Genomic DNA, 15,647 nt, shown 5'->3' on the forward strand with positions numbered 1-15,647 from the left:
CTCGAAATGTTTTTACATTATTCTTACCCCTTTTGAACATGAACAATATTATTTGAGTTGCTCATTTGTTGCTTATATGTTGCTGATCATCAAGTTTTATTTTGTGTTTGTATTATGTTAACATGTTTAATAAACTGACTAAGAAAATGTTTACAATTTAGCAATTTGAATTTAGTATTAGTTTAGTATGGTTTTTAAAGTTTCTATTTTTTATTTTTTTTTTCAGAATTATTTTTTGGGACGTTTTTGCCTTTAATTGATAGGACAGTTAAGTGTGAAAGGGGGAGAGAGGGTTTGTATATTTTTTTATAAAGACAATATAGAAGAAAATATAGAAAATAAAGGGGACTGAAAGTAAAAAAAAAAAAAAAGTAAATGTTGTGTAATTTAAACAAATGACTGTGGAGATTAGGTAACAAATGTCCAGGGCCTTCCAGAGGTATATAGTATACAAGATTTGTTAACAAATCCAGCGTAGTGTGCCTTCATTATGTAGGAGGATGTAAAATGTCTTGTTTTGATATTCTGTTTACTGTCAGCGTGGAGGAAAGGAACCAAAAAATGTTCACATTTAAGAAGCTGAAATCAGAGATTTTTTTTAAATACTCAAACTAGTTAATAAATTATTAGATTAGTTAGCAGTTAATATAATAGTTGACAATTAATCAGTTAATTAACCAATAATTGCAGCTCTAATTGTGACTAAGTAAAGGGTTAATTGGGTTAAGACGAATTTGTTGACATTCCTTTCTTAATTGAGCTTAATAGTGTCATTATAATCCCCAGGACAAAGTGAGGCCTGAACTCTTTGCAAACATTGTGTCTTAAAAAAGCACTCAGTTAAAACTAAGTACAGCTTAAGCCACTTATTATTGTTATATTATTGCATATTTAAAAGTCTATTTAATAACCCAGAAGTTATTCTACAGTCCATACCAGCTCATGCTCCCAGTATTGACTAGGAACCTTTATTTGACTGGAAATCGATCTTACCCGAACAGTAGAACTTGTGGCACCGCGCTGTCAAAAGCAGGAAGTATGTAAAGTATAATGCGGCATCTCCTCTCATTGATCTCATTTCCTCATTTTATTTTTATTTACGCCGTCTCTAACCTCGGGCACCTGGTCGTGTTGGGTTTATGCTCTGTAAGGTGAGTGCTGCCGTCGTGTTATTGTGTTACCGTCACGGTTCACTCAGTTTTCTTCCGCCTGGGACACAACTAGCAGAGACAGCTAACCAGCTAACTAGCTGCTCAAACTGACCCAACATCGGCTGGCTGCTGGCTTGGTAACAGTTTATGGTATGTAGTTGTACTCGTTACCTTACAGAGCCTCCAGTTACTCCGTGAGTTTAACGAATTCAGTCATAATTATAAAAAAAAATAGCGAGTGTCTAAGGACATTGTAAGGTTTCCCCTCTCTGGGCTTTAGTTCAGCTCGCAGAGACTTCACCGGCTTAACGACAGATTTACGTTGCTACATTTACAGTAAATATGTGTACACAATGATAAAATGCAAAACAAGCCGCAAACAGACATACCTCCTAGATTCAGAGGGTTCAAGCATCCATGGATAGCCATTTAAATATTGAAATAAAGCAAACATGCTGAACTTTTTCCTCCTCTGAATGTATCTAACGGCTGCTAGCTTAGTTTCAAGTAAAGATTTTAAAGTTACATTAAAACCCTTAATGATCTCATAAAACATGATTGTTGCTGTTAAATTATCTGACACCGTGGTAAGTTGTTGGGGCAGCAAAGTATTAAAATGTTGCTCATATATTAATGTATTCATAAATCCTTGGTGCATTGAAGTGCTGAAAAGTTACATTCAGTTTCCAGTCTGTTAGGTGCACCTCTGATACAACAGTCCTGCCTTCAGGAGGGTTATGTTCATGTTATGTTTGCCTCATACTGAAAATGTGTTCACTGCATGTATATCTGTGAGTGTAGACTGTATTAGAAATGCTTCTCAGTATCGTAGACTGCCTTAGTTTGACTTAGGTATACTAACATACTGGTAAATATGTGTCAAGGTTAGTTTTGTGCTAAATATAAAATTTTCCTCCAATGTTATAATGCTCCTTAAAGGTCCAGCATGTAGGATGTACTGGCATCTAGCAGTGAGTTTGCAGAAGAGAAACTTCTTGCGTGTACCAAGGGTATAGTTTGATCAATTTCACTTTATTGTCATAAAGAAATTCTGAAATTTGTCTTGTGTCCCAGGACGTAAAGGTTTAACATAAATAGAAAAATACAGAACAACACGTAGATACAAAGTATTTCACCAAACAACAAAAGCATACTACAAACACTACAAATCACATTAAACGTTACAAAAACTGGATGCAACAAATTAATAAATAATAATAAACAATCCTATTACATTCAGTGTTTGACCCAGGTAAGCTGAGGCTGCTTAAATCTGAATTAATAGGTTCAGTCTGCTCAGTCGAGCCTGTGGGACTCTAAATCTTCTGTGTGATTGCAAAAGCTGATGTTCTTCAAGTAATATGTGAGAGTGATCGGACGCAGGAGAACTACCATTGGCCCTGTTTAGAGCCAGTGTTTGATTGGTCCACTCGGGGCTACTGTTTAACAACACGACTAACTCCATGGAAGAGGCAAATTTGCATTTCCGTGGACAGTGAAGGCATGACCCACCCCACTCTTCCTCTGATTGGCTAGTACTTGTTGCCTTCCTTGGTTTAGTTGTTGAAGTGAAGGCAAGAGGAATGGGATTGGGTAAGCTAGTTGGAGGCAAAGTAGGGTGGGTCATCATGCCTTTGCCATCATAGAAAACGCAAATTCAGGTGGAAAAGGACCCATTTGTAGATATAAACAACTTATTGTAGGGTAATGAAAACACAATGATTCTTATTTTCAGGTGACAATAAACAAATGAAAACATAGATGAATATTATATGCCATTTTCTCCCTATAGATGTCTCTAAATCCTACACACTGGACCTTTAAATACTCACTCACTTTAATGCTCTATTTAAAGTAAATATTTTTTTTCCCACCACTGTATGAATTAGGGATGCACCAATTTCAATACCTCAAATCAGTGTATCTGTATCCCACATTAACTACAGTTCATTGTCAGATGGGTGCATCTCGTATAAATGCCCTCTGTGCTTCCAGCTTTGATCTGATTCACATCAGTTGTACTCAGTGTGTACATGAACCCTCCAGATAGAAATATGTAACTTATAGATTTGTCATGCTACAGTGTGTGATGTACCTGTCTTCATTCTGCAGGCACACGGCATGCTAACCAAACTATCTTTGGAGCAAAGGAGATCCAGACACACTAATGCTGATGATTAGGTAAAACACACTTGATTGTGATGATACAAAGCTGACATTGACGTCTAGAGGTCTCTCAGCTTCTATCTGTTTCTGTCAGCTTTCTCTTTGTGTATGTTACAATCCCAGAATGGCTTCAGGAACGCAAGAGAAACAGTACACACCATCTCTGCTCAGTTTTTTCATTTACAACCCTACGTTTGGACCACGAGAAGGAGAGGTGAGGCTGACTCCCAGATAAATGAGTAAACATTTTGATAGTGTAATTGCTAATTCAAGGTGTATTTTTATTTATTTATTTTTTCAGGAAGAGAAGAAGATCTTGTTTTACCACCCAAGTGATGTAGAGAAGAACGAGAAGATCAGAAATGTGGGCCTTTGTGAGGCCATTGTACAGTTCACCAGGTAAAGAGTTCAGCAGTGTAACTGAAACAGAATCTGCAGCATTTTTTCAAAAGCATTTTACTGTCTGGGTAGATTTTGGTGCGTTTCTTCAGCCCTGTGGCCTTTTGCTCAGAGTTTGCATTGATTTAAAAAAAAAAAAAAAAAAAAAAGTGTCTAACATTAATTACATGGCTAAGTTTGACTAACTGTGTCATAAAAACCAAAAGGAAAGTGACATTTCTTTAAACCTGAAGTATAACAGAAAAGAGAAATGTTGGAAGTGACGAGATACATTCTCATACATATCTTATGTCTGTAGAAGCGTCTTGTTTAGGTGCGTCTCCTTTCTTTTAATGGTCATGTCTTTCTGTCTTCCAGGACGTTCTGTCCAACAAAGCCAGCTAAATCCCTGCACACACAGAAGAACCGGCAGTTTTTCTTTGAGCCCGAGGAGAATTTCTGGATAGTCATGGTATCCTAATCTTACTTGTACATTACTTGTTCAATATTTACTCTGGTTATCTAGACTTTGTTTACCCTCTTTGGAATAAAATTTAGCTTAATCTTTCTCCTGTTTGTTTTTCATATTCATTCCTCAGGTGGTGCGAAACCCAATGATCGAGAAACCAAGCAAAGATGGCAAACCTCCCACGGTAGAGTATCAAGAAGAGGAAGTACTTGTGAGTACTAAGAAATGCTCATCATCATCTATATTTCTTTCATCGAATATTGTCAGTGTAAAGTTTAACTTGCGATGCTTCTTTTTTCATTGTAGGACACTGTTTATGGTGCAGTCGTAAGGGAATGCTACAGTATGTACAAGGTGAGTCCCAGTAACACGACGTAATTTACTCGATTAGGACATGCTCCTGGATCAGCATCCCACATTGTGTTCCTCGACCAATAATGGGATCAAGAAATCACAGACATCATCAGTGTGCTGCTCCTGTGCGTCTTCTGTGCTAAACTAAGTTTTACAAATTGAAGTTAATACAGTTAAACAAAATCCACAGTAACACTGAGCAAATACCTTATAAACTGCTGCAGAGTTAGTGAGTTTGCTTGCTAAATAAGTCAGCTACGCTAACATGTAAGCTCACCAATATGGTAGAATATTGTTCACTAACGTTAAGAATAAAGATTTAAGGATTATATCATTTTGGAGTTGCCAAGACCTGTGATGGACTCATTTTAAAACATATATATTTCGCTTTTTTTTTTTTTTTTGCAAGATTGCGGTGCAAGTATAAATCCAGGACCATCACTGCCATGTTGACCCTGGATAATTTGTTTATGTTGATCCAGGATTGTCATCGTCATCTTGATCATGCATAATTTGTTGAGACTGATCTGGGACCATCTGGATGTACTGCAATCTTACAAAAATGTTTTGAATAGACTACAAAAAAGGAGGGGAAACGTGTTAATGGCAGGTCTTTGCAACTAAAAAACAACATTATTCTTACTCTTTAATGTTAGTGGACAATAATCTAGCCCAGTGGTTCCCAACTGGTGAGTCACAGTCCAAAAATGGGTTGTAGATCCATTCTGAATGGCCCGCAAGTGACTTGCAAACGTGTCAATTTTGTAAATAACACTTTATTTTGAAGAACAGTGAATTTCTGGCACAGCTTTTATTTTGAAGCGCTGTTTCTTGCTGTAGAGTGAGTGAATAGCAGACAGCCCCTTGACAGAGACTGCAAACTAGTTCTCTGTGGACCTTTCTAATAACAGAGGGGAAACGTGGACCCTGTGTCAGGTCCAGTTGGGAACCACTGTTCTAGCCTATTTGCACGCTAACTTGTTAGCACAGCCTACTTTATTAGCAAGCTAACTCACAAACGCTGCACTAGCTCATAAGGATTTTTTTCAGTCTTACCGAGGATTTTGTTCAACTGTACTAACTTCAATCAGAAAACGTAGCTTAGCTCTAAAGAAGTACAAAGGAATTTTGACATTGATTGGTTGATCACAACATTGGTCCAGGAACGCAATGTGGAATGTTGATCCAGAAACATGTCCTACTTGGCTAAATCACCTTGTGCAGTCCTGGTCTGTGTTAGAATCTGTCAGCTTTTTAACAACTTTGTGCTTTTTCATTTTCTTCCTCTTCTAACAGTCATTTATACACCCTTATCGTACCACAAACTACCAGTTTGAAGGAAAACTTGGACACCTTTCATGTGGATGTCCAATTAGTATTGATGCTAAATGTGGTCAGCTGAAGCAATAAATTCCTCAATGCAGGTTTTATTGTCTGACTAAGACAATTTCACAGCTACAAAATTTGTCATTCTTCCTGCATCCAGTGACGTGAAAGTGATGTAGTTTGAGGCAGGTTGATGGCATCCCAGATTATTAGTGCAAAGGATGTTACAGATAAAAATACAGATATTGCTTCAATTTAATATCCACATAAAAGGTGGCGAATTTTCCCTCTTAGGCCTTTATAATGCAGAAATAATCATCTTGTAACTATGATTATTTTCCTTGTGGTTTAGCTCTTCAATGGAACGTTTGGCAGAGCGATGGAAGCCGGCGGAGTGGAGCTGCTCATTCAGAAGCTTGAAAAGTTCTTCTACAGGGTAAAAAGTGATCCACAATCATGTGCAGAATCCTTATCTCTTGATGGATATGTTTCTTTGTTCAAGTTCTTATCGTTCATCTTTATTTACATGCCTAGCATATATTGACCTTGCATTGACAGCATGATCCATTTAAATTTTGGCACACAAAGATGTTTACAAAAGTCAGTCAAGCCCGAGAGTCGGTGTTTTCAGAAGCGCTGATCTCCACTAATGATATCCGTACTTACAGTGGCTGTGTTTATTTCTTTGTGTAACTCACTAGGGAAATCTGTTGTTTGCAGCCATGCCTCATTTCTTGATGTTTATCTGTCTACATTGACTGCCTTCGCCTCATGCTGCAGTCACCTCGCCGGAGTGATGCAGCTCTGGGCAGTAATGCTTATGCAATAATATAAAAAATTAATTTCTAATTAGGGAATACCCTTCTTAAGTTAACACAGGCTTCCCCCGTCACCATGTAACCCAAAGACAGAGAGAAAGAGAGGCTGCGGTGTGCGTTATCAGAGGTTGAATGTCAGGGTGATGCAAGCGTCTCTGCACAGCATCAGGCAGAGAGTTTCTTATTCCTTTGTCTTTATTGCACTGTAAGCAAGCACTTCATAGGCATGTAAACTAACCCCTTTCTCCTTTCCTTCTCCTGTGTCTCTGGGCCGTCTCCTGTTATTTTCGGCACGCTTGTGCATCTGCACTTTTCCAGTATCTGCAGACTCTCCACTTGCAGTCCTGCGACCTGCTGGACGTATTCGGAGGCATCAGCTTCTTCCCACTGGACAAGATGACCTACCTGAAGATCCAGTCCTTCGTCAACAGAGTGGAGGAGAGCCTCAGTCTGATCAAATACACAGCCTTCCTGTATAACGACCAGCTCATCTGGTACAGATTGAACACTTTGTTGTAAATTATGTGGTAATGAACAGCTTCCAGTAGGCCACAGCCTCATACAACCCCACATGTTTGCAAGGATACACCGATGTAAAATCCCAGCGTTGGCATCGACAAACACATCATTGCATGCTGTAATCCTCTTTGCAGTTAATGTGCTCACTGATATGTCACTCGCCTTGAATTGCGCTGACAGCCACCTGGCTGGATGTGTAGGCGCGGGGGATTACATGATTCCTAATGAAATGACTCGAGAGCAGCAGTGTGATCTTTCATCGCAGACCATCACTTGACAAAATGGAGATGAGCCATTTATTTGCTGTCCAAATTAAGCTGTGTTGCTCTGGAGTATTCATTGAAGCGCAATTACAGCCAGCAGATACTTAGTCCATGATGCACAACACAGTCAACAGCAGATTGAAACATACTGTACCCAGCTACACTTTTGTGTTTTGCATTTTGGCAGGATGCGTTGCGAAGGTTATACGGTGTAATTTTGTCGTTGTGGTTTGGTCTGCAGGAGCGGACTGGAACAAGATGACATGAGGATCCTTTACAAGTACCTGACCACCTCGCTGTTCCCCAGACACTCTGAACCAGAGGTGAGGAGGTGGATGGTGGACAAGGGACAGATAAAATGATAAGCTAAAGGAGAGCACGGAAGACAAATTGAAGACGTAATAAATGATGTGATCTTTTTTAATATTAACGATCCAGACAGAGCGTACAAGATTACCGACCTTTATATGAGCTGTTAATATTACTTTTTAAAGCCATGTCACTCATCTTCACTCTGACACTTCTTTCTCTGACATCTTCTCTCCCTTTAGCTGGCTGGTAGGGACTCTCCTCTGAGGCCGGAGGTCGCAGGGAATCTGTTGCACTATGGGAGGTAAGTCCCTGGTCCCGTGTGTCTGTATCTGTGTACACTTGCTCTGCAGAGAGCAGGATGAAAGCACGAGTTGGATATTGTTTAAGTACCTGTTGATATAGTCAGTGGGATCATGTTAATTGTATGTCAGCAATTGTATGATGGATGTGCACGTGAGTGTTGACACATGCATGCCTGTGTGCCGGATAGCATCATGTGGTTATGAGCTTTACTTGCAGTCAACCGATTGATTTAAGGAGGTGACTCCCTTAGCTAACACGTTGTCGTCAAGCAAAAGAGCAGGTGAAAGTATTACTCAAGCTTTGGGGTTAAAATCCAGTTTCAGCTCAGTTTTAGTGTTTGCGAGTGTCTGATGTCTTGCATCTTCATGACACTTGGAAGTTTCTTAGGGTGAAGTGGAGCTGCTGCAGTGGTCCAAGTGTGACTCCTGGTGACCTGTCATGGAATAGAAAACAATTGGATGACACACTACATTATAAAGAATATTTGATTAAAGGCCAGAAAAAAAGTTACAACTAGGGTAAAGTCAAATACATAAGATTAAAAGATCCATGCAGGCAAATCTACACAGGAGAAGCACGTGTCACAACACATGCACATGTCTTCACTGTAAATGGTTCCACTTAATATTAGGAGGTATCCTTGGAATCCAGTGTATCAGCAGCACGACAGTGAATTTCTTGTTCTGTTTGTGGTCTTATCTTTTGGATTAGTCATGAAGTGACGCCTTTAAAGTTTAGTCTGCTAATAGCTTGATTAGGTCTGGTTCAGTCCGTCCCACACTGTGGTCCAAATATCCTGACAACAACTGATGGTGTTGCTGTGAAATTTGATGATTCATACCAATTTTGGCAACCCCCTGACCTTTCCTCTAGTGCCATCATCAGACCAAATTCTCCGCCTTGGGCAACACTAAGAGCTATTTCATGGTGTTTTGAAAATAACAAAAGGCCTGACATCCCTGCAATTTGATATTCAGGATCCTCTGAGGATAAGTCTAGAGATGAAAAGATGTTTTCCCGAATGTCTTGCTCAAAGAGAAGTCTCATTCTGAAACCTGGCAGCCTTTTTCACATTATCGAAATCCACTAAATGTTCAGCCGTGACATTGAAAATCTTTTAGAAAAGAGTAAGATCACTCATGTTTTTACCATTTCATTCTGGAGCATGTCACCTCTCATGAGATTTTAGGAAGGAGACCGAGGTAGACTTAGACACAAAACAGACCGCAACAAGCAACAGGTTAGGAAAAGCATTTCATTTCTCTGTAGGCTTCTTTCGGTAATGTTACAGGACGTACTTGAAGGGGTGCACCTGCACCAAGTGGTTACATTGTACCCTGTTTTGCCTCTGCCACCTGCAGCACTCTCTCCTAATACTGGACCAAATTCAAAAATTGTTGTTCCCGTGAGTCACGTAGACACAAAACACTTGGAAATTCCCCTATAATGTCATTGCAGAGTATAATTCTAATCCATTCAGTAGTTGCTGAGATGGTAGATGAACTGTCATTGCTAGCTCAAAGGCCACGCCACAGATGTGGAGTACTTAAACTGCCCCCAGACGATTGGGAACACCTCGTGAGCTTTCCCCTTGTGCCACCATCAGGCCAAATTGTCAACGTTTTCCACAGGATATCTTTTAAAATGATAGATGAAATTTGCTGAGTGCGTCTATGCTCTCAAGAGGATCAACTCTTTATTAATCACCTGATGGCCTCTGCTCCAACACCACCATCAGGACAAACTTTTCAGTTCCGCTGCTCTTCAGGCTCTTTTTACAGCGTTACTAGCAGCCTTCCTAACGAGCCTTTTGACTTTTAGTCTTGTTTTGTAATGAGTCTGTCAGATGCCAGTTTAAACTCCGACACACATTCTTGGAATATTCACCCAGCGACGCTCTCCTCTGTCCTCTGTCCTCTCCAGGTTTTTGACAGGACCTACCAACCTTAAAGATCCAGAGGCCAAATTCCGATTTCCTAAAATATTTGTCAGCGCAGAGGACGGCTACGAGGAGCTGCATCTGATTGTTTATAAGGTAAGAGTAAATTCGATCTGTTATTGCGTGAGCCTTAATCATTCAGACGCATACAGGAGTTTTTTAATGTATTAAAACAGGGGGGAAGTTGTTATTCATTTTTTAGAATGATTTTCATAATCTGTGATTTATATTCCACTGCTCTATCAAACGATATGGACTTCTGGGATTAGACAGCAGAATTTTAAAATGATGAAATACGTTTGCTCATCATCACATTAATGTCATTTTTAACCTGTGTGACCTTGACTCTCCGTTTAACCCGCACTGATCTGCTCTTTTCCAGGCGATGAGCGCTGCAGCTTGTTTTATGATCAGTGGTAAGTGTGCACCCAGTCACCCATCTCCTGTACTTACAGATAATGATGTGGTTAACTTTCACTTCTCTTTCCCTGGTTAATTTCATAAAATAAAGTTGGTGTTTTCTGGTATTAAGGCCATTTTACTGCATGTATAAAGCAAAATCAGACTTTTTCATCATCTTATCTCCCATAACGGCCAACATTCTTCTCTCCTATGTCTCTGTCCAGCCTCTTCGGAGCTGACGAGGGACTTCTGTGAACAGCTGGACGGCTTGGTGGGCCCTCAGCTGACTTTGCTGGCATCTGACATTTGTGAACAGTTCACAGTTAACCGCAGGATATCAGGGTGAGTTGAGATTCCACCGCTCTCCTAATTAACTGCTCAAAACTTTGTCAAGATGACTTTTTCTGCATTTTGTCACAACTAACGTGGTCAGATTGTGCCCAAATATTTATGTCTTGAAGATACTGTCAGTTGTACGTGTTTTAAAAATGGGTCTTTGTCACTTACCTGATAACACAAGACACGATTTTAAGACATGAATGCTGCACATTCAAGGAGTATTCTGATGACTCTGCAGGGTAAGGAATACTGTGCAAACCTTTTCTTGTGTTTTCCCTCGTTCTCCGCTCATCGTTTATTTCAGCAAGCTTAATTTAGAAAGTGTTAAACATTTGTGAAAAATTGCCTTCAAATGTTCACATCTGAGAACATGGAAACAGTGATGTTTTACATTGAAATTACTTGACAGATATATTGGTTTGTATGGAAGCCCATAGGGGACTTTATTAAAATGATAATATTAATTTAAACATGAAAATGTAACTCCACAATAGTATTATCATTTTCCACTTATGTATTAGTCTTTGAAAAATTAAATGTCAAATGCCATTCACATTTTCATTTTAAATCGTTAGAAAATTACATTTCACTTCTGTTTAGACTTAAATATTATCTGCATAAACAGAAAATTAGGTTACATCGTATATATTGCATTTTAATTTTTAAACTTGAATAATCAAATATTGTCCTTAACTTTAAAACATTTAATATCAGATGTTTTAAAATGGTCGTAGAATTCCAAATTCAGTGTAAAAATGAAAAGGCAACTTTTTATTTAAATTTTTACTCAAATCATACGGACAAGTTTACATTATCATTTTCATAAAGTCCCTTATGGGCTTCCATAGTTTTGGATTCACTTGAATATTTAATTGACAAAAAAATAATCATTAGCTATTTATTTTTTATTCTTCTTTTTCTATGGATTAATGGTCGAAGATATTTTCCAGTAATAATGCCAAGCATTCCTTAATTCCATCTTTACACCTGTAACAATTGCAGCTGGAATTGTTAATTTTATTTGTCTTATGTGATAGTAAACTGGATATTTGTAGGATTTTGAGTATTGTTGATGTTAGGGAATTGTGATCGGCTAATAAGTTATTGATTTCAGTACCATGTCATATACCAGCAAAAACTGTTTCCAGAACATGATCAGGAATCAGAGAGAATACAGCGTAAAAGCAGGAGGTAAAATCAGTTAAATGTATTACGTCATTTAAACAGTCAGTGTTCAAGTTTCATCTTGTCAGATGAAAGTAATTATCTCCTTAATGGAAGGTTTAGTGCTGCAGTTTGTTACAGAAGCCACGTTGTTTGTCATCAGTTTACAGTCAGCTCTCTGTATCAACTCTGCCTGGCTGGCAGCGATAGAGGAGACTCTGATACCACTGGATATCGTCAGGGCACTACTTAGGAGTAACTCAAGCAGTGGAGCTTTAAAGACTGGCATCCTGGCCCGCTCTCCTTTAACCCCAGCAGTTAGCTTCAGATACGTCTTTGCCTGTAATCCAAGACCGGACTCCCTGGCCCGGGCAATTTGATGGGCTTCTTTTTTAATCACCCTAGTGAAGAATCCACTGAATAAATCATGCCGTCCCAAATTCCTCAGCTGGCAGTCAGGTCTGTGTCCTGATTTGGCCTGGTGCAACTGTAAATAATTAGAGGCAGCATAGATAAAAATCTGTTGTATGGCCTGTTTGAATACACACACACTCTTCCAGAGATTAAGCTGTAGTAATAACTGTATCCTCAGATCACCTTAACGTGGGTGGACAATGGAGTAGGCTTAATTAAAACACACCACCTGCCTTTTGTTGGATGTTATCATCTAAAGTGATTTGGCTTATTGTATCATTTATTAATAATGTGTGTTAACAGAACGGTTTGCCCCAAAGAGACCCACCGGGTAAAAATAACTTTAAAGGATTATGTAGGCCCAGATGTGACTGAAGGTGTCATGCTGATATTTTTTGCTTTACTTTTTGTTTCATCATTCTTTAACTCTGTGTCCACTCAGGCCAGAGAAGGAGCCTCAGTTTAAGTTCATCTACTTCAACCACATGAACCTGGCGGAGAAGAGCACCATCCACATGAGGAAGACCGCAAGTGTTTGCCTCACCTCTGTGCACCCTGACCTCATGAAGATCCTGGGAGACATCAACTGTGACTTTGCCAGGTAACAGAGAGCAGTGGCTTTGAAAAACGGCAGCTTTATTTACACTGAGGCTGCTCAAATGTGACAAAAATCCTGATCTTGATTATTTCGGTCAATACTGAGATCATGATTATTTAACACGTTTACTCACTGACTTTGGAAACATCACGCATTTATTGAACTTTTAAGAGTGGATTTCCTTGAGCATTAAATATAATTCAGCTGAAAAACAGGTTAAAAATGTAATGCAAAATAAAAAAATATAGATAAAATATATAATATTGTAAATAGAGGAGGGGAGAGACACCATGCTGTTGGCAGAAGATCTGTGGACTGTGATCACTCTGAGCAGCATACAGAGAAATTAATTAACACATAATATCTTTGACTATATTTCTTGCTTTTTTCCTGATGGTTTAAATAAGTCGCTAAATGTATTGCTAGTCTCTTTTTAGAAGTAAAGTCACTAAGAAGGTCTCGAAAGTCACTAAATCTAGCGAGAAAGTGTGAGTTGGCAACACAGAGCACATCGCTGTAAAGGAAAGGGGTGTGCTGCATTTATAACACAAGACAAAACAAGAGCATCATTGTGAACCAGAATGAAACACAATAGTTATTTTATCTCATCTTGTTTTCATAATTGTTGGAAGCCAAAATTGTAATTGAAATAAAATTCCAACCCATAGCCCTTTGCTGCATGGCATTCCCCCCCCTTCACACTAATGATCTGTCCTGTCAAATAAAGGTGAAAGCCAGAAAATAAATAATCTTATTTAAGTCAAATTTGATTGGGCAGATGCTTTGGGCACCCAGGTGTATATTCCTGGACGTCCTAGCAATGTCGATAAATGATGTTAATACGAATGGGGCTGTTTAGCTATTCTGCTAAAGTTAATGTACACAGTGTGTGTTCAGCAACTTTATACATCCTTAAAACTGAAAATAATTCAAGTGCGTCTCCAATATTGACTCACAAAGGACATGCTTGACCCATTCATCCACCATGTCCAACATGTTATAGGAGTGGGTGTATCTAGCAGAACAGCTACAGTGGGACTATTCTCATACAGATGTCAGTTGACACTCAGTTTGATTAATAGCACAGCCCTATTTTGTATTTATCTTTCCTGAATGCCTTCAAATATTTGTTGAAGTGTCTTCATAGTGACTGGCCACAAGTCAGCCTGGTGACATTGTTTGCCTTCAGAGTAGAAACCAAACAGTACAGGAAGAAAGAAAATTTGTAAAACTTCAAACTCTCTATTTTTCCCCTGGATATTAGCACAGCTGTGACATTTTCATACATCAACATGATGCTCCTGCGAACTCTGTGAACTCACTCATTTTAGAAGCAGTCATGAGACTGTAGTCATGTGAGAGTCCCGTTTTCAGGCTGTGGGACACACAGTGGCATTGATGTTTGTAGTATTTATCCCAGCATCAATATCAGTTCCTCTTTTAGTGCAGATGTGGTGTGGATGTCGGCATGCTCAGAACATACTCACAGTGCTATTTGTGTAATTAAATATTGACATTTTGGTAATTTTGTGTGTTTTTAGACTGAAATTTATTTTTTTAGAAACCTGTGTATCATCTCTGACACAAACCATAAAACATGTTAAATTACATGACTTTTTAAATCGAATTCTGTGGTCTGTGTCGGTACGTAATCTAAGAAGAACAGTAAATACAAAATAGCTGGTGGTAAATGTGATAGTTTGATGGTTCTTTCTATCTGCCTCCTAGGGTTGATGAGGATGAGGAAATCATCGTAAAGGCTATGACAGACTACTGGGTAGTCGGCAAGAAGTCGGACCAGAGAGAGCTATATGTGATCCTGAATCAGAAGAACGCCAACTTGATCGAAGTAAACGGTATGTCTCCACCACCTGGCAACGAGTAAATCTGTGTTGTTTCCCCCACATCAGACAGTCCACCTCGATACTTATCCCTTCTTCACCCTTATTCCCCTTTTGTCTTTTCTCCGCTACAGAGGAGGTTAAGAGGCTTTGTGCAACACAGTTCAACAACATCTTCTTCTTGGACTGATGGGAGCTGACAGACAGAGACTGTTTCACCACACTAAAAACTGTCAGTGTCGCAGGGTATCATGACAGCATCAGTGTAATGCAATAATTGCATTGTAAAATAAAAAGAAATTACAAGCTTTCTCACCAAGTTTTTTTTTTTTATTTAACCTATAAAAATTGTAATTTTCTCTTGTAATTAAATGTAAATCCAGATTTTTACTGTACATGTACTTTATTTTCTTTCATTTTCTTTGTACATACTTGTAGGATTTTGTTAACTGTTAATTTGGATTTCTTTCAAAGCGTAAGTTTTTTTTTTTTAATGAGCACATCAAGACAAGATCTCAAATCAGTTTAAACACTGACACGCACAGAACAATTTAACCCAGGTTCTTTTGATGATCAGCAATCGTTTTAAAACAAGATGTCATCATGTCAAAAGTATTGTGGTTTGTTAACAACTGCGCTAACTTTAAATAAATTAAGAAGTAATTTTACTCTGTGTAAAAAATGTCTTTTTTTTTTAGTTTAGAGGTGCATCAGAGATATTAATCTGAAATCTATGGGATATATTTTCATATCACAATAATAAAGATTTACATTACCTCTGTGGTATTTTTTACAAGTGGGCATTTATTAAACAGTTGAACTACATTTATGTGTACACAATTGTAGTGCTCGCTTTTGCTGTGGGATTATTTCTGATGGAATTGTGCATTT

General features: G+C 38.6%; 1 protein-coding gene across 2 annotated transcripts; it reads left to right on the plus strand.

Annotated features, from left to right (window-relative positions):
* Positions 1–999: 999 nt before the first annotated feature.
* On the plus strand, positions 1,000–15,424 carry ccz1 (CCZ1 vacuolar protein trafficking and biogenesis associated). 2 transcript variants are annotated; one of them, XM_033610678.2, is made up of 17 exons: positions 1,000–1,151; positions 3,264–3,332; positions 3,441–3,531; positions 3,619–3,716; positions 4,074–4,167; positions 4,295–4,375; positions 4,471–4,518; positions 6,197–6,280; positions 6,981–7,156; positions 7,686–7,767; positions 7,996–8,057; positions 9,983–10,094; positions 10,381–10,414; positions 10,625–10,742; positions 12,760–12,918; positions 14,644–14,771; positions 14,891–15,424. In XM_033610678.2, the coding sequence occupies exons 2-17, from the start codon at positions 3,319–3,321 to the stop codon at positions 14,944–14,946; spliced, it is 1,437 nt and encodes a 478-aa protein (XP_033466569.1). In that variant the 5' UTR covers positions 1,000–1,151; positions 3,264–3,318; the 3' UTR covers positions 14,947–15,424. The 2 variants fall into 2 exon arrangements, with proteins under 2 accessions (XP_033466569.1, XP_078019494.1); XM_078163368.1 differs by having other exon boundaries at positions 1,004–1,151; positions 3,435–3,531.
* The last annotated feature ends 223 nt before the right edge of the window (positions 15,425–15,647 follow it).

Source organism: Epinephelus lanceolatus, chromosome 21 (genome assembly GCF_041903045.1).
Source record: "Epinephelus lanceolatus isolate andai-2023 chromosome 21, ASM4190304v1, whole genome shotgun sequence".
Lineage (NCBI taxonomy): Eukaryota > Metazoa > Chordata > Actinopteri > Perciformes > Serranidae > Epinephelus > Epinephelus lanceolatus.